At 37.6% G+C, this 20,877-nt stretch overlaps 1 protein-coding gene across 1 annotated transcript in view; it reads right to left on the bottom strand.

Moving 5' to 3' along the window:
* The window catches only part of LOC108679844 (kinase D-interacting substrate of 220 kDa), a 162,831-nt gene extending 142,223 nt beyond the window's left edge, over positions 1-20,608 (bottom strand). The window contains exon 1 of the mRNA XM_047880958.1: positions 19,128-20,608. Coding sequence (XP_047736914.1) covers positions 19,128-20,063 — 936 coding nt within the window. The 5' untranslated portion in view covers positions 20,064-20,608. The remainder of the gene's footprint in view (positions 1-19,127) is intronic.
* Positions 20,609-20,877: the final 269 nt, after the last annotated feature.

Genomic DNA, 20,877 nt, shown 5'->3' with positions numbered 1-20,877 from the left:
CTACATTTACATTAAAGAAACTGGCCGTTGTTCGAGTGAGGAACGAAGAAAGAGAGGTGTGCGTGAATGAAGTTAGTATTTTCGTAGTGTACGTAATAGAAAAATAACGAAAAATAAGTGATTGAAAAAATGAAAAAATAATAAAATAGTGAAAAAATATGTAATAATCGCAATTGGAAAATAATAATCTAGCAACAGATTTTACGACACACGATCAACAGTACATAAATTTATTTAATGCTCAAGTTATGTAATATAATGTTAAGAAACGGCACGGTGTGAGCTTGTCAAAGACAAGCTATAAAGTGTGCAGGCTTTTGTAGTTATAAAAACCCGAATACTAGCTAGACGACCGTTTATTGGTAGACAATAGACATTACTTTGCATAATATCTTAGTGTCACGTGGGAAAATATTGATGCCATCCTTCCTGAAAATGGTTTAATTTCCATCATTCAACCCTGCACGATTAGATTCTTTGACGAAAGCATGAAGAAGTAAAGAATCAAGAAAAAGTGGAACGAAACTAAAAGATTTTGAATGAAAAGTTGTGAGGATGGTACGAAACAAGCAAAACTGGATTGGCTACAACGAAAGATAAAACAATTAAAATTACGTCAATGCATCTTTGAATAACCAAGTTAGAAGTTTAACGGTCATAGCAAATCGTGGAGGCACAGAAGGTGAGAGTGGATTTCACGTTCTATTAAATGTATGTGACAGGATTTAGATGCAAATAAAATTCCTAATGGGAATGAAGGAATAAAATTCACGCAGTTTAACGTTAAGTAATTTCAAGACATAAAAAAATTCCAATGAGTGAAGATTTCAATCCGGATTGAAATCAAACTACGAAAACATTTCACATAAGGAACTGAAAAATCGCCAGTACGAGACATTATAAATGAGACTATAAGCTGTTGTAATTGATAGTACAGTATGAACCTATTGCCGTAAGGCCGTGGTCAATTTATGCAAAAGCTACAGCATGTAATAATAAACAACAGGCAAAAAAGAGGTATTGTCAGTGAGCGTGGTTTGAAAGCCAATAGCGCTGAGGGTCACGCTTGCAGCTCTCGAAGTCATCAGCGCTACCACAGCAACGCGCACACAAATGCCCCTCCAAGGCTGAAAGCATCATGTCCTAAAGGTTGAATGATGCGCCCCTTAATTTCGAAACCACGCCAAGAGAACATGAGAGAAATTAAATGCAGTTTTAGCGCCACACGACGTGAAAGCGACTGCATATGCTAGCGCCACAAGGTCGACTTGTCACGCTCACGTGTGTGTCATGAATGAAAAAGTTGTACTCGTCGCCATGTCACAACAAATGCTTTCGGAAAAATGACCCACGGTCGAATATTAGAGAATACATTTTTCTCAGTCAATAAATAATAAATAGTTCTCGATAAACTTGAAATATATAAACTAAAGAGCGTAAATACGAAGAAACAGAATACCTCTCGTGCAGTCTTCAGCAGAGAAAAGACCAAGTTCAATAACTCTAAAAGACCAAAAGTCATTATAATTTATGCAGTCATGGGAGTCATTTCACTTTATTCAATTCCCTCAATGAATCGGCCACTAAAAAAAAGCTTGTCTTCTTGCCTCTTATCATCAATGGTATCAGATGTATTAATAGCGAGTTTGGGTGGTCACTTAGCGTAAAAAAAATACTCGGAGAAAAAAAATCGGTCCATCCATTTCCATTAATTTGGATGCTGTGTAGCAAAATTTTTAAGAGGATTGAACGTATATTTACAATGGATTTAGAAATGTTTACATAGTTTTGGATCGGTTCTCTTCAGTAGTCACGGGATTCCCACCAGCATCTTGCAGGAAGTTCAGTGATTCTTGGAGACGGTATAATATAAAAATTTCCACTTAATCTTGGGTCCACGGATACATTGACCGTCACACTGCCACGCGTGACTAAATACATGGTAACGTGAGTTAACACCAGAGGAAAATGGTCAAAACAAGGTGATTACACACGTGGTGCTTCCGATTTAATCATCAAGGGCGTTTGACGATAAAAAATAATTATTAAATCGCTATTTAAATTATCTATATTGCAGCATCTTTTTCAGTTTCCTTTTACTAAGTTTGTATTAGTATACAGATTACCATTAATTACCAGATTACCATTAGTATACAGATAACCATTAGTAAGTACCATTAAGTATTGTACTCGTATTAGCAATTAACTCACCATCCAGAACAGTGTCATGAGTTGTAAATTTCAATATATACGATTCAATTTCAGTATATACGATTCAAACACAAAGTCTCAAGCCTCAACAAAAGGCAGCTCTCCCATTCACAAGCAGGACTTTAAATGCAGCAATGGACAAAGAGCGCTCATCAGGTGACCTCTTGTGCGTTCGTCACGACGATGCAATTCAGGAGCGCACACACTCAATAGGAAGTAGAATGCCTGTGACTATTAACAGTGGGAAGCTTTAAACGCAGCCACGATCTTAATTTAATAGTTGAAAACTTTTCGGACATCTGAAATCTGAAAGAAATATTTTACTATTTTTTCCACGGAGTCAAAAAGATTCAAATGCAAGTCGGTCCAGGAATCCAAGGTCACTCGTTATAGCAATGGTTCAAGAGTTCCAGAGCAGAAATCACAAAATAGTTAAATTTTGCTAAATGGTTGACAATATTTAATAATAAGTGCGATTGAAAACTGAAATACTGAAATAATGTACAGAACTAATTTCTCGCTCCGCGGGTTTCTAAAGATTGTTGGTAGTTTTGAAATTGTAACAAAATTTGCCCTCTAAATCCCAAAATCTTCGTGATCGACTATGATTTTCGCGTGAATCAAAAGGTACTAACAATTTTGATATCTGGCAAGCCAAATTTTGAACTTTATATAAATGTTACAATTCTGTACGACCGCAACTTGCTCTTGGTTACTAAAATGCCTAAATAAATACTAAATCTCGCCGATTTCTTCGCTTCAAAATCTCCGGCATTTTATCTAGAAAACTGTCGTCACATCAAGCGTCATAGGGCGCGCTGGAAAATTGGGAAGTGGTAATGAGCGCAAGGAAATGCCTGCACGATGATCAATATTAAAAGTGATTAATTACTTTCAATTACTACACGTGCATGGAAAGATGCACTACCGATGAATTAATCATTTTTCGTGATAGTATAATTACGCGGGATTTATTTATACTCCACTTCTTTTCGCCAGGATCACTTCCTACAAGGCATCGAAGTCTCTTTCCCATGTGTGTATTAAATAAACATGGGAACGATAAAATGGTAAGAACACGAAACCATGAATATTATCGCTTGAAATTAATTCACATGAAATTAATTGATTAATTATCACTTCAAAATTAAAATACATTAATCTTAGCTCATGCATTAGAGCAAACGCTAGAAGCAAAAATTAAATTTCTAGAATTTTATATACAAGAAAAACAAACAAATTAAACTTGCAATGAATCACACAATGCCACACCCCAGACGAACGGTGTCAAAATGTATGAAATTCCGAGAGAAATTACATAGAAGTAAGTAAACATTGTTAGTTTGTAAAACTCTGCCGGCACGTAAGTGCAATAAAAAGCTTAATAACCGGAAGTGCACCTATCATTTGATCAGCTCCGAAAACAACAAGAAACTCGGTATCATCAGTTACTGCTTACATCTTGTGTGGGTGCTAATTTCACGCCTACTGAGACTCGGTCCATTCACAGGAATCCGCATTCAATAAAATGAACGAAGAGTCATTCATACGTGTTTTTGTTATTATTAATGTCAAATTAAGCTGAAATAAAATGAAATATTAATCAATCATTAGGCACCGTTGTGTACAAGTTGCATTGCATATTATTTCTAACTACACGATGGATTGCATATGAGTAGGTGGTGAATTAGAAGTCATATTAACGATTTATAACCTGGCGTTTCTAGCAATTTATCATGTTTAACTTTGAAAATAAAAGTATATTCTTTAACAATATCCCAAAATATTCTTAAAATACCTGCTTGAAATAAAGTTTTAATCTTACCGCAAGTGTACAAACTTCAAAAACAACAATCATTCCCACAGAGGCCTTTGACCTTTATAGCAATGAAGTCATGAAGCACTACAGCACGTATAAAGCAAGGAAATAATCAGATCAGCGATATGCAATAACCTTTCATCTACAGGCAAATTAAGGCTAAGGCAAGAGCGTGCTGGAGCAAGTCGCTTTGTCATGCAGATGGAAGATATCGGAGCCATTCCACGTGTCCGTAAGATATTAACACAAAAAATTGTGTGTACAAACGAGTTCAGGGAAAGTATTAAAACAGAAGTTATGAGAAGGAATTGAGAACAGAAAAATTATCCTCATGAGTTCGTTCTTCCGATATCCATCGTTTAAAGAAGGGACAATTATTTTAGAGCGTATATGTAAAAAATGGAGGACGCGAGTATTTTGATTAATGAACGTTTGTTTTTGCAAAAATAAGTAACAAAACTTTTGTTAATGTGCATATAAGAAATGAAATATTTCACAAAAAAAAAAGACTACCAATCTCTTGTTCGCCAAACTGAGGCTTGGATGAGCTCCAACAATGAACATCAAAATTCGCTGGACAGAACAATTATTACACAACATGCCAGAACGTAACTAAATTAGAAGAATCAAACATATTAAACAGGTAAAGCCTGTCTATGATGTTTAATTAACTTTTCAGTTTACTGTAGTAATGAATTTTGAAAGATTTAGGGGAGAAAAGATCAGAATATTAACGCTTTAGAGTTTAGAACAATCGACGATATTTCGTATAAAATATATACATTGTTTATCTCAAGTGAACTTGAACAGCGAGCAAATAATGGACGCGTCGGGCAAGCTAGCTATGGTAATGATGGCACTATCAGAGAAATTAATGGATCATATTGTGAAATTGAACAGTCATTCATACAGGCCTTTGTTATTATTAATGTCAAATTAAGCTGAACTAAAATAAAATTCATTCATTCATAAAATATTCATCATTCATTAGGCGCCGTTGTGTTAGGCACCACAAACTTCTTGCACGTATCACTGATACGGTCTTTTGCGGGCTCGATTTGGGTCAGGGTGACCCACACAAAGGCAAATAAGCATCGAAATTAGGACAAAGTCTCACTCATTTCTCTGAGTTGACGCAGAGATGAAGAATGGCGCGTCAAGACCATGGGTAGGGAGGCGTCCTCACGAGCTGAGGCGAGAAATTAACAGCTGTCAGCTGCCATAAATATAATAAACTCATATCAAACATTCAAAGATAATTTAAGAAGACATATTATTTGCAAACTGGACCAGGCTTGCAAAATCAAGCAGAATAGTAAGATCTCACCCTTTGTAACTGAAACCATAAAGTTACTTTCAAGGCAATACCCGAGAGTTTCAAGTATTGCCGCCGTGCATCCAGAACTTGCATCACTAAAACCCGTTCATATACAGCACGTCGACATCATGCAATAAGAAACAAAGAAATTTGAAGAATTTTCCAACAAAATGGATCACAATCCCACCAAGTTAGCATTGAAGGAAATACCCATAATAACGAACTGGTAACAGGTGCAACGTGCCCTCAATCCTGACGCCGTGGGATCGAGTCAAGCGTGGAAGGATTCTACGATCTGCCGCGCGAGATCATTTTGCAGGGGGCGCTCGTCTTACACTTAAAAAAATTATTGGGACATAAGAAAAGAACTTTGGAGAATTAATGCATGCAAGAATCGGTCATATGAAAAATAAATTTGGGAGAATAAACGGGTCCAAATAGTGACACTTACTGCCCGTGGCACTAGGGCCTAAATGGGTCAGGATGACCCACACGATTGTGAAAAGTGCATCACTATTTGGACAAAACTTCACTCATATCTCCGAGTGATAGCTCAGCAGCGGCGCTAGGTTCAGTCGTCCCGCACTCGAGGTCAGGACGGCGATCGTACAGCGGGGCAAGAGCGTCCGATAAAATAATGAAGCTTTCGCAGACGTCCATGAGCCACAGAAGAGAAATGGCGAACAAAAAAATACGAATCACATCTCAATTATTGAGCGTGATCATTAAATTTAGTAGAAGTATTTCAAGAGATTCGGAAAAGGAGTTAAAGACACATCAGATGATATCGGGGTGTGATAATATCGCCTACCATATGAAGGTGAGGAGATCATAAGCTTATGTTGCTGTATGATTTAGCAGGCGTGAACAACGCCTGCAGACTCATAGAAGTCCTAGAAATTAAACTCCTAGGAGGAGTTCGACAACGCCTAAAAAGCCCGGCAATAGTAAGTGTGGACTCGTTATATACGCTCCACGTAAGGGTAGCCTAGAAATACAGCATCTTCACGAGATTACACTTTTATATTCCGTGATATATCGACGAACCTCGAATATTTCCAAAAAAAACACTAACTTTATTTCGAAAAATGAGAATTATTAGTAGAGTAAATTTCTCGAGTCTAGAGTAGGTATATACATTACAGGTTTAATTTGGCTGAACGTATACTCATAATGAAAAAATGTCAATACAGTATGACTCAAATACTACGGTACTGATTTGTGACATTGGTTACAAATCTGCGCGAGCTTCAATGAGAATTTTTCCAGGAAAAAGACAGCAAAAATTAAGTAACCATGCGTTGCATGCGGTCAATGCGGTCATAAGTTGCTAGTTAAATGAAGAGTGATTGTGAAGACGACAGTTCTTCACACAATTAACGTCCGCTTGTAGGCTTAAGACTGCATGTGGTAGAACACAGATGACCATAGCCCATGCGCATGATTTTAGTGCAGCCACTTACAGCAAAATGCGTGCGCGGTTACCCACAACTTTCACGCAAAACTTGTGTTGCATTGACCCTTTAACGCATTTCACCCTTCGCGAAATAAAGTGCAGACTCATCGTAAAATGGTGCATCTGAAGGCAAAGGCTACAGTTTATCTGGAAACTCGAAATTAATGACGCAACAGATGATTAATGATAATGATCGTAAATAGTTTAATCCTGGATATTTTTCACGGAGTCAGAGGAAAGGCAGCCATGAAAAAGTCAAACTGCAGGTAGTCATTTTAAAAAAGGTCAATATCAGCAAAAAATCATATAATCCGCGACACCCATGCAGCTCCGACCACAAGCAAGCATCAACAGTATTTCAGCACAATGTTTAAATATTTGTTACTATGCTGGAATGTCGTACGTGACTGAGGGTACAGGGTCAAGTTGTGTCGAAAGTTTGTTCGCCTCATTCGAGGGCTGTATTTCAGTGGTAATATGGCGGGGTTCCTATTGAATCGTGAACATAGATCGTATCCGGCTTAATGAAGTATAATGCAATTCTTACTAACAGAACCCTCTCAACCTGCTGTAGCAGTTATATAATTGGATTCATGCTCAACAAATTTACAACACTAATGTTTAGATTATTCTTGACCATGAAAAAATAAGGAAGCTTTCAATTTAAAGTCTTATCGTGCATTTATTATCGACAGAAAAAAATACTCTGCAGTACAGAGGTCGATTTCATCAGGATTTCATTGACTTATCTCATCAGCATCTTTCAAATCAGATGCACGAAATATTTCACGGAAAATTTAACATAATTCAAGGTTAGTCTAAGAGAAACGGCAAGTCAATTTCTTCTGCACGCTTGACTGCGGTTACTGCGCTTCGACTGCCAAGGATGGCTGGCGTCTCGTCGAATGCATTCAAACGTCGTCCTTCAATGGCAAGGCCGACGCAACTAATTTTTCAAGAATCAAAACGCAAACAAAACCGAAAGTCTTCGCGTAGGAGTGTCATTGATGCGACAGGAAGCAGTGACCGGCGTGCTACCAGGACTGTACTAGTCTCGGGTATCTTGCTCGCCCGAGGAGACAAAGCTTGTCTCTGTCTATGATTTGCATGCTCGTTTTCACTAGCGTCATATCGAGCTGAAAGCTTCAACGGCAATCGACAACACCCAGTTTCTGAGAGCATTAAATCGAAAGTCTAAGTTTAGAAGGGAGAAACAATAATCAAATTTATAAATATAAATGGCTTACGAGATAAAACTTGAGCAGTTTTCAGAAAAATAGCAGAAATTGGAAAATGAAATGATAATCAACGGATTTCGGAGGAACTTGCAGCCTTGCACACACGAATGGCAATGAAACACTTAGTTTTAAAGAGGAAAAAATGATTTTCATTAAGGACAGTCACATGGTTCGTTATTATTTGAAACGCCAAGTTTTAAAGAGGAAAAAATGATTTACATTAAGGAGAGTCACATGGTTCGTTATTATTTGAAACGCCAAGTTTCAAGGAGGAAAAAATTGTTTACATTATGGACAGTCACATGGATCCTTATTTGTGAGTTTAACATTTGAATTAATACTCTTTACTCCCACCTCACACACTTTGTCGTGATAGTAATACAGAAATCCTAGTTAATTGGTATCACCCAAGACACCCATGCACGCTTCCGTTAACAAACATCTCTACAGACTAGAATCAGGCATTTATCGAGCTAATTTAAAAATTATCAAATAATACAAATATAAATTATAAAAATAAATATAAATAAATATAAATTATACAAATAAATATAAATTATATAAATGAATATAAATTATATAAATAAATTCATTAATTTTTTTATGATCAATGCAATAAGTCGCAATCTTCCCGATCCCGCTCAGCCCTCATTCCCACGCGTACACGGGATGGCAGAGACGGACCAGCATGAGACGGTCACCAGAGAAACGTTAGTTGAGAACAAAAAAAAAAAAAAATCGCAAGAATCTTGTTCGGTGAAGGACGGGCAGTTTCATCAATGAACTATGTCAATCGTCGAGTAGAGCTCCATAAACAAGTATATTATCTGATAAATAAAGAATATAGTAAATAATTGGCGTTCTTCGGTGCATACCTGAGAAGTCATCGACGAAATGGACACATTCGTGGAGATCTTGAAAGCAGAGAAATTTCATGTCGTCTTGCTTGAAGGCAAGAAACTTCGACCTCGAAGGTTCCTTTGAAGTTTTGATATGCAACGCAAGTGAAATCAGAAAGATTTCTTAGAAACCAACAGTTTAATTATTACAATGTAAAAATCAAGGAAAATATAGCGAATTTTCTTGCTCTTTTCTAGATGTTAATAAATTCGTTAATTCCTTGCAATCAGGTGATATTTTTGCTGGAAGTTGAACCTCAATTTTGAAACTTGATATTGAAAATTAATAGTGATTTGGTCTATACACATCCTGTTATTTAATTATCGCAAAATATAACAAATTGTAGAATTATTTAAAACTAAACACACCATTCTCATGATAAAACCTGACCTGCGATAGCTCGAAAAGTTTCTGAGCGACACGGAAACCATAAGATTAACAATAAAAACGAGGAAATTCGTGTCTCAACGGCGGATTTCAAATTTTTGCACGGATAAATCTTTTTGGAAAACATCCGAGCCCTTTTTCAGTAAGTTCAGAAACATGGTCTCGAGATGGTCGTTCATCTTAATTGCCCATTTTGTTTAGTTCCACTAAAGTTCCGTAAAGAGGAAAATCTGCAATTCGCTCGACTAACAGCGTTATTTACGTTTCTGACTTGGCGTGATAAAGAGAAATATTGACAAAAGATCAAACAAAGCAAGAAAAAAACAGTATATGCCTAGGTTATTCGCAAGATCACGACTGACGCATCTTATTCAACTGGTATCAGCAAACCTAAAAACAGTGAATACGGTAGCATTTATTTAACTATATTCGGCAAAAATCTGATAAGACGCTTTTGAAGAGAACGCACGTACCCTCCAATAATTTTGATATTCTAAGTTCATAAAAAATAACAAATATTACACAAATAGTTGACATATTTTTGACACTTGACTTAATGTTTTCCTGACACCATATAATAAGCTTTATTTCCGGAAGAAGGATCAAGGCAGCAGGAAAAAATCAGAGGTGACAAATACGTGACGGTATGCGTGTCACGTACAGAGGAATACTTGGATGACTCTTACGTGAACATTTCGGTGCCGGAACACAAGGAAAGCGAGGTAAGGTTTCCGGCTTCGTAGATTACTTGTCTACTTAAGAAAATACAATCAACAATTCTTTATTCTTTATTCACGCAGGAGCATACAAAAAATTCATAACAAGAAAATATCAAAAATTTTGAGAAAAATACAAAATGCTTCCATGTGAATGCCCATATACGCTAAAAAGCTTCACAGGCGACATTAGCGGTATTAAAATCGAAAAACAATAACATATAATGACGATGGGATAAGACAATAGGGAACAGAAAATGATTAAATTTAAAACATCCTAATAAAAACTAACCTTTATTAAAACTGATATAATAACTAGCATGGCGACTAAAAATTCAATGCATACAGATTTTTTCACCCGCATGCTCTAAAACTGATTATTGCAATATCATTCGTTGTGTATAACATACCTACACATGTTGTTACACACAGAAAGATGCCGTTAAAAATTTAAAAATCCTTATACGAACCTGCAAGTAGTAAATAAAACATGATTTTTCTCTGATTACTAGTAAATTGCGGACTCGGTGAGCTCCTTAATTAAAGCCCTTATGCAAACACACCGGGTATGCCAATACTACCGCAATGAAGGGTATGCAACGACAAATAAATGATCTAGGTTAATTGCAGTAAACAGTTATCGAGCGTGAGCCAGGGAGTGGGGCTCGCTCGCCTGTGGACAACTGCGACCACAGGGCGCGCGTGAGCGTTAAGAAACATCAACTATTAAGCAGAAAACCTCTTAGGTGCGATACATAAGCAACCACAAATCTGTCAAAATGTAAACAATTCAGAGAAATATTTAATGGGTCCAGTTCATAAAACGACAGTATTTTATAATAGGAAAACTTATTTTTTTCCAATTTACCCGAATCCGTAAAAAACGCAAATAATAATGGACAAGAACCTAAAGCTTGTTTGAGTTTGTTGCACTTCTTATCGAATTGGCCTCCATAAGCTGACCGCTTTTCAACCTTGCTGCTATATTTGTGGCCGAGGCCACGAATGGCTAATGTCCTTCACAAATTTGAAACATTGAACAGTGACCTCAAAACAGGTAGATATGCAGTTTGGCAGTAACATATAGGAGACAAAACGTATACAAAAAAATTTCTACACATGCGCAAAATCAATGTCATGAACTTTCGGTAAAATTAGTACCTAGCGATATTGCGTTGACAAAGTGACACGAGTATAGATTGTACGCCCCTTAAATTGTTAAAACCGATCTGCCGAAATAGGCATTAGACGCAAAATTGTTACAGCGGACTAAATATTTTGGCAGATTATAAATTGAAATTGAATGGCAACATCAAGAGTAATAGAGATTTCAATTATATTCTTTTGGATGATTCGAGTAAGTCCATTGGAAGACCAATTGCGCCTAGTACGCAATACGAATGTACGTTTCATTCAGATGAATTGCTGAGACCACGACCTCTCAGGGGTGAAAAAAGACGTATCAGGTTACAAAAAATGCGCCAGATTATGCGAGACACGCCAGGTTACACAAGATGAGCAAGTGTATGCGAGACGTGCCAGGTCAATAACAACGTAACAGTTAACAAGAGACGCCTGGAAGTTCAGTCGGATGCACACAACTGCTTTGTCAAGGACGATTAATGAGAGCTCTTGAAGCAACGCTTCTTGCTAGCGTCGCCCAATCAGTTCGAAGATCAACCGGATCAAAGTCGTGAAGAATTACTGACCTTCCCACGTAGTGATTTCGCTCCTTGTGTTGTAGGGTGTATCATTTGAGGAGCCTTAACACTGTAATAAGCGACGGCTAGGGAAAGCGATGCAATCATGCATGTAATGCGACAAATCGCACTAGACAATTTAAATTTCTTCATTACGGCCAGACGGGCTTCATTCACGCAGCTCGGCTCATGTTACGATAGTCTAAGTTATGGCCCATGTCAAGAATTTTGCGTCCTTTTGTAAATAAAGGAAATTCTAAATTCGGTTTCTAAATTCTTAATAATTTAGCGATCGCAAAAGTAGTCTTCTTTATCGATAACAGATTCTAACATTTTTACCCTCACGCAAAAACTTAAAATTCATTTTTTTTTTCTAGAAGAAAAAATTCATTTTTTTTTAAATGAATACCGTATCATAATTATTACTCAATATTTTACAAAAAAAAATTACCAATGGATGTAAAACTCAAAATTTACCTAGTTCCTACTGGTGTGAAAAGCTTGGTAGATGGCGTAACGGAAGCTAATGAACCAATTCCTAGTTGCCACCCATTTACTCGAATAGAAAATCTTCTCAAATAAAAGTATGAAGAAATTTGCAGCAAACCCTAACGTAAAATGCAGTAAATTTATAATAAAATAAATACGAGTAGACGTAATCGAACATTGAAACACATGATGACGTAAAAGTGCATTATAAAAGTATATACGGGTATATATGCATTATAAAGAGCATTTACCTTGACCATACGAGGATAATTCTATACTTTCAGCAGTACTCACTGACCGTAATTTATAAAAGCTAAAATCAGTTGCAGATTTTACTGCAGAGTTGACAAATGATACTTTCACAATTTAACCCTGTGTTCAGTGAAGGTAACTCTCGTTACCAGGTCTTTAAAAAAACACCATCGACAACGGTTAATGACGCTGTAGACTGTTGAGAACCTCATCGTCAGCAAGCAAAGAAATGCTCGTAGACAAAAGATACTCATTAAGTAACGCGGGCTTCTGCTGCCTAATTCGCGGGAGTTTCTTGGTGGGAAACGCAGCACAGGCTGCATGTCAAGGACCGCGGTACAGCCAGAGTTTTCTGCAATTCTAACAAGCAAATTATCTATTTACTGCTTTTGAGGGAGGGGACAAAATTTCAAAATTTATTTACTGTCGTGTAAGTTATGTGATTTCTTTAGAGCTCAAATGAATAAAGAAATATGAGTAATGTAAAAACGATCGAATTATCAAAATGCAAACGATTACCGGAGTTTTGAAGGCTGAAAAGTCGCCAAGCGCTGACAATAATAAGTATTAAAAAAGTTACCAGTGCTTGAAAAGACAGGAATGAAGCAAAGTGAATGTGAAAAAAATAAGAGGCATAAAATTCTCCTGAAATATCGAAAATCGAAAAAAACGTCACATCAGGTCAACAGTCACGATCATGAGAGTAGGGCTGCGATAAAGAGAAATCTCAGTGCGACAACCACCTATACCCCAATCAGAAGTCTATAAACTAACTTGCTATGGCGAATCATTTTGATTGAACTAAATTCGACTAACATCTAGTTAAAAGTATTAAGAACAGATTAAGTCGTACTTTCCGCTGAAAATCATGCTTACTTTATTACTACTCACGTATAATTTGCTACTAAGTTCATAAGTTAAGAAGTTTGCTTTACACTACATCTGCAGTTCGTTCAGCGCTCGACTGGGAATAGACAGACCAACACTAAACAAGACCATAAAATAAAGCGAATGTTGAAGCTTCAGATGATCTAGGGTTGAACGTAGACCGTAAGGCGAGGTTAGTTGAACATACAACCACGTCATTGCGTCCTTGTGTAATTTACATCATTATAGAAAAGTTTAATTTCTCAGGTAAATTAGGTCAATCGAAACAATTAAACGTTGAGTAACTGAACGAATTTTAGAATGGTTTAGGTGCGCTGAAATAACGTTTTTCCTCTATGGTTGAAAATTGAAAAAATGCCTGCTAGGTACATAAGATTTAAAAATATTTAAATCTTAAATTCGTGTGAATTCGTGTGAACAATAGTTATTATTTTCAATAATAACTAAGGTACACAATTTTTAATAAAATCATGGACCACAGCCGGTTGATCAAGAAAGTACAGACGTCAAACGTTGCAATCATTAAAACACAGTCTAGAAATCATAATAAGCTCTGATTACTGAAATAGTTCCGCAAATTTGTCATGTTTCTTGACCGATTCTTTGATCTCACAGTTGCCTGCAGCCAGCCCAGCACACGTAAGATGTACAAGGTGTATCATGTGTTGCTGCTTCGATTGATCAATGGAAGACATGAGGTGTGGGCCGGCAAGCTAGGCTATCAGATGACCCAACGATGGCATGGCTAACGGGGAGCTTCCAGACTAAAATGAATACCACAGTCTGGAAAACCCCTTTCCATTCTTCGTTCATATACTGGGCAGGGCTACCAAGAGTGCGTAGTTCTTTTATAATGCATTTATCGGCAGATAGATGCATCTAATCTGGCCATCTAGTAAATTCGTATTTTTTTACTTAAATATGGAATTGTTTTGTACCTTATATTATTTCAATGCTCCGCCAAAAGTCAGACGAAAGGAAAGGAATTCGTCAAAATTTTTAAATCATCGTGAAGTTCTCACTCAAGGATCATAGAACTGAATATCGCCTGCGATTTAAGGCATGTATTCGCTTTCAAAATCACAAATCACCATCGATAAAAGACCAACTAACCATTTTTTTACTTTTGATACTAAATCAAATATACAAGAAAATGAAAACAAAATGGTGAATTTTTTTAGTAAATAAAAGTTCCTTTATCTGAGCATTTGTTCTCAACTATTAAGGAAACTTGCAATTAATCGACTGCTCCGCTAGCCAGGCTGCTTCTTTGTGCGGCTCAGTTAAGATATTGACAGAGATAACAGGCTAGGCTAAACTTTAATGCTTTTAGGACTACTTAATTGATGGCACAAACTAAAGAAATGAAGCTGAAGAAAGCAGAGGTGTACTTATTCTGCAAATGAGCTGTATACAAATTTGAAAGGTTAACAGTAAGAAAAAATACCACAAATCAAACTTGTCTTGCGAAGCCTCACATGAAACCATCAAGAGAAATCTAACTCATCCCGAATCAGCCAGTCGCGCACACCCGAGTATCAAAAGAGACTGCAGTTGCAAGGCAAGAAAAAAAACACAGAACTAGTTTACACGCACATGTCCAACCCCTCCTCATACGGCTGAGTTCAGAAACCCGATGCATATATGGTGCACGTGAGACGGCGCAGAGCGCCCCGGGTAAGCTTTTTATACACATGCTTAAAATCGGACAAAAAATAGTACTGCCGCAAGGGCGCAGCAGCGCGAATAAGACCAATTACATCTGCCACAAGTCCCCAGGCAGTCAACCATTCGCAATGCAGTTCTTCAGTACCGGGTATACTGTGCATCAGAGTACAATTATTTTTGTTCAAACATTTTTTTACTTAACAGGGTTACTTCATGCTGGCTCCTGCCTTGGTTACTTCTTGTGATGCTGACTCTTGCCAGCATCACAAGAATGAAGCCAACACCAGAATTCCTAAATAACAATTATCTGGATTCTAAAACAAGGAATTTCATCACAAGAATTAGGACGCTCATTGAGCTCACTGTAGGTTTACCAACAACGTCATCAACTGACCATCTTTGTAAAAACTTTGAAATGTTTAGTAGTAATTCAAAGAATATTGGAAAAAGGTATAGCTGCTTTACATTTAAAATAGATTCAAAAATTATATAACGTATAGGAATTCATTCTTACAGGATACTAGTATGGTCTAATCAGTGGAATATAATTTTTAAGCGTTATAGAGAAAGTTCTTAAAATCAAATTGAGCACTAGTAAAATATAAATTAACGTCTTCTCAGCCTGCGAGTAACGACTGGCATGAGTCGACTGCGATATCGGCAAAACTGATAATTTATTTCATATGAATTTACGAGTTCAGAAGTTTGAGTTGAATTCACTACGAGGTCAACAAATTGTCTATAATTCTAGGCCAACAAATTGCCCACGCTGTTGTAATTCTGAAACTTAATTTTTATTTAACCCCAAGTAGTCTGAACCCTGTTTTTTTTCCGGATCTTACCGGATTTGGTCCCCAGCGTGACGTCAAAGCATGGCATTGAAAGCCGTAACAAGACAATTAACCCAAGTCGCTTGCTCCGAAATATTCATCTATTTTAGGCTTTACACCTCAGAACAATTTAAAGCAAAAGTTTTCTTCATTCAGCTGTATCTGGAGGCATAACAATTATTCATTCTTACAGTTATGAGCCCTAGAAGTACCGTCAACATTATTCTCACCATCGCCCCAGCATCACGCGCCCGTCCGAGGCGTCCTCCCCGAACGTTAGCCGATCTTGAAGTGCACATGCAAGGCCATATGGAATTTACAGTTAAATGTAAGTAACCATACTATCCAAATTCAACATTCAAATTTTTTCTTCATTGAGACTTGCATCAGTTTCATCAAAAGTGGCCAACAAATGTTCACAAATCAGTTTAACATTCCATATGGCTATTACATATACTCAAATTGTGAATAACGAAAACTTTGACTCTGCCTCAGAAATGGCTAAAAACTGAGTTTAAACTTTGAATCTGTCTCAAAAATAGCTATAGGGATGAGGATAAATGGTAAATCTGCCTTAAAAATGGTTAAATAAATGAGAATAAATGGTGAATCGACCTTAAAATATAGCTATATTGACAAAAATGCAAGTACAAAAAATCAATGCCGAATCAAAATGCTTGTAACGAAGCTCAACAGATATATAGTTGTATCTGAATTCAGCGTGTGGCTAAAGACGCTACTAACAATAATGAACATTTTTCTGACCAAATAACGTATGGTACGAAAATTTTCCTGGTTTACAATACCTTATCCACAGAAGCTTAATATTCTTTGAGCGGTCTTCGACTCCTAATAGTTTTTAGGAGTAGCCAAGCGCGCCAAGTTCAAAAAAGCTCAACATATGCCTTAGTTTTCAAAAATAAGTCTATTTAAAACATGCTCGTTGTGCTAACGTTTCACCTACTGATGATAATTCTAGTTACCCGGCTTTAGATACCAATACCATAAAAGCTAGTTAATGTCTCTGTAAAAAAACTTCAAAACATGAAACGTATTTGACTAAATGATCAATGCATTGATGTCCATTATGACATGAACTCAGGCAATTCAATATTCGAAGAAGCGATGGGGAAAATGAAACGTTTGATTAACGGCAGCTTCACTGATGGGTGTGGAAACACGACTACTAGAAGCAAGGTTGACCTTTAAGTGACACCTCAAGATCACTCATCTATCACGGTATTCGAGACACCTGCATGTGCAGGATTTAAGGTCATCTCTAAATTATGAAGCTTTATTAAGCGCAAGGCATCAGTATCCCACACAAAGAGCCTATCTATTTAAAGAAACCGATCGATGTCATCAAGATTTACCCCGACGAGGAGGGCGTAGAATGCGGTAGACTATAAATTCCCTTATAATTTCATCAAATATACGTTTCCCGTTTCATGATGCAAAATAATTAATGTATTACAGAAAATCCACTACAGAATTAAAGTTAGAAATGCAATAACAGTAAAATATAATCAACAGAGAATAAGGACGACTTATCGGTTCACAAAGCATTGGAGCGATCGTATTCTCCAAAAATCATACAATCCACGAGAAGACTGCGTCTTCACACTTACGAACTCCTCATGAACTGCAGTGCAAACGCTTAATTAGGGTTTATCCTACAGTTTCCCTTTCCCTAATTCATGGCTCCAGGTCTGGGACATTAACTGGCTTTATTCGCGCAAATAGTTAACAATAATAAGCCTCATAACCGCCAATGATGTGTATCTCGAAGATCGAAGCAGCACGACCTTTAATCCCGAGTTATGCACGCCGGAGAAAATGGAGAAAATTATGACTTTGCACCTGGTCATTTGGCGCCCTACCCGATGAAACTTCACCTAACCAAGTAGTATCGCACTCGATGAAACTATACCTAAACAAGTGGTATGGCACCAAACGAAAATTCTCCTGGTTAATTATTGTCGTATTTCCCTTAAGTATTTATTTAGCACTAATTAAGTTGGTTGTACTCAAGCTATTCTATGGCTGTTTTAATAAAATGATTTCATAATCAAATAAATAATCCTAAGTTCCATCATCGATTCTACTGCTCAGAAAGTGAAGCCAATATCAATAAGAGGAGGAAACGCGTTAAGCAAGCCATGCATCTTTCACCAGCTTCCACGAATTCGTATTTGCTCTAATACACGGTGTCTTGTTGCGAGCGAACTTTTTTAATGAAAGATGTCGCTTAAGTCACCGAAGTGCACTAGAAGATGCAGAAGTAAAGAACGACCTTCATTTCATTTCATCTGACAAGGAAAAAATCGTTGAATACAAGTTGATTTTTTAGTAAAAACGTTTAATCAACATTTTTTATATTCACTCTATAGAAGATACCACCCGTAAGCCCTTTTTCACTACCATTGTTACAGATAACGAATAATTGTGCGCACCTTCGCCGAGCAGCGTAGCCTAATTAAAACGATAAGCAAATTTGATGAAGTTTAACTTAAGCCACTAAGTTCCCGTGTAAATTAGAAATAATTTTTTATGCTGGCATCAATATTGAATATTTACGAATAAAAATGAATGTTAATTTTAAAAGATCAATGTCCAAGGAAAAGAAAGGTGATCCTTACGACGTTTATTGAGCCAGATTTCAACTCAACTTTCTCTGCAGGACACGACGCCATGCAGTGGGATTTTTTCCTCACGTGGCAGATGTCAAGTTTTGGAAAGTAAATTGTTTTGATGCCAAAATCAGAAACAAAAACATGTTGGAGAAAGAACTTTGGTTGTACTTTGGTAACAGATCGTCTCAGTGAAATAAATTCCGCTTCTCTCATATTGCGTACATGCGAATTTTTCAATCAAACAGAAAAAAATCCTGTCTTCTTAAGATTCGCAATTGTAAAACTGAAAGCCAAATACTAAAATTATTTTTAAATGTGCATTATTAGTTATTTATTTCCCGTGAGATGAGCGAAAAATAGTGAATATTAAAATCATTTTTCATAAAACAACAAGCGCGAAACTGCCATCAGTGCTGCGCAAAGAGCAACGAACCGATTACCAGAACCAAGAAGCACCCAAACGACAAGCAGGCCACGACAGGTCAGGCTTGTCCGCGTAGCAGTTCTACGAAACGCCACGATCAAACGTAAATAAATACCGCATTCTCCCAATAGATCTACAGAACACCATTAAAACCTGCAGAGTAAAAACTTCTTAGGTTTAAGCGTGTCAGCGACTCACCATGAAAGCGGACATCTCATGCTTAACAGCCTCAGATATTTTCTTCTTGACATTGTGGACGGTGTGCGCCAGACGAGGGCTGAGACGAGGGGAATGTTTGGGTGTGAGACGAGGGCTGTGGCTGATACGTGGAGTAGTGCGTCCCGACCAGGCGCTCTCGGGCGTGTCAAGCTCGTGGATGTTGGGCACCGACAGGGTCAGCTGCTTCAGGGCGATACTATTATTAACCGATAGCCCGCCTTCAGACTCGTCCAGGCTCTTATGAATTGCACGGCCGTGTTTCCTGTATATGCGACGGTCTCCTGCAATTTCTGGAGGAACAGCAGATCCGTCTGCTTCTCCGTCATTGCCAGAGTTCAAAGATACTGGAGTGGGGGGTGCATGGGGCACAGGTTCATAGTCTGCAGGAATGGAATTGGAGAGGGTAACATCGTGATGTTTTGGCATGGAGTTGAGTTTGTCAGAGACTTCAATCAGGAGGGAGCCCGTTTCTTTGCCGACTTTGGAGGGCTCGTCAAACACTGACGATGGCGTGCCCAAAGTGGAATCATGGGACGCAGTCTCTTCCAAGCAGGGGATTTCATTGTCCCCTTCATCATGGCACACGATTATCACTCGCTCTTCACTTTTAGCTTGAAACACGTTCGTCAACGACCGCCTTCGAGCGACAGATCCATGCGCGGAATCAGGAGTACTTAGAACGGATCCCGGCGTCGCAGTGCCGGACGCCGTCAGAAGCTCCAGTTGCCGTCCGGCCTGAGAGAAGACTTCATCGGAGGACTTGTCAGACTCCTCCTCGTGCTCGTATATTACGGAGTTGATTTTGCGCTCGGTGAAGGTATCGGCCCAATGCTGAGCGGCATCTCTGATCGCAGGTGGATGGGCTGCAGCGGTGCCGGTTTTCCTGATAGCAACTCGCCGTGCCACGCCCGACATTTTAGGCTAATGGGTTGGTATGAGATTTTTATCGATCATAACCTCCTTGAAAAATAACATATATCGGCACCAAGAACATTAATAAGCCCACTCTCTGAAGCCGGACATTATCAAGTCGATCGAGGAGTTCGCTACTAGAAAGTTAAACGTGAAGATTAACTAGTAGTGCAGTAAACTCTGACGTAGCCATGTAACTAATTTTCGTTCGTTTGCGGGAAACTTTTAATTAATCGTAATTTTACACTAAAGCAGGAATGAAATAAGAGTTTGCCGACAGTTGAATTTTTACATTCAAGTTCTATTAACTTCTTTACATACACGTTTCACATAAAATAGAGGCTTATATATTCAAGTGAAAATCGAGAAAGTGACAACTTCAAAATCAGGTAATTCCGCCGAAGTCGATTCCTGGTTCAAAATTTCCCATCATAAGTTTGAAAAATATTCATATACATGACAATTCGATGCTCACTCCCTGCTGCATCTTCCGGACCATTAAATTGCAGAGAACTAATACATTTTTCAGTTAATATTTCAATTTTAACAAGGAAATAAATTTAACTTTAAAACTAAGAGTAGGGATAATTTGTAAAAAATAGAAATGAATTCAAGTAATGTCATTTAGCAGAACAAAATTGAATTCTGAAAAATTCAAGGTAAATTATTAATGAAGAACTTTCATTGATGAACTTGCCAATTATTAAAAAAAGTAACTATCTACCAAGTAATTACAAGAAACTTGTGACAATTTACGAGTCTTTCAATGATGAGAAATAAAAGAATCCTAATGCACTCAACGAGCGGGACAACGCAC

The sequence above is a fragment of the Hyalella azteca genome, unplaced genomic scaffold, assembly GCF_000764305.2.
Source record: "Hyalella azteca isolate HAZT.00-mixed unplaced genomic scaffold, Hazt_2.0.2 contig6676, whole genome shotgun sequence".
Lineage (NCBI taxonomy): Eukaryota > Metazoa > Arthropoda > Malacostraca > Amphipoda > Hyalellidae > Hyalella > Hyalella azteca.
The sequence above is the reverse complement of the archived record's forward strand: the minus strand, read 5'-3'. Positions and strand labels throughout refer to the sequence as shown.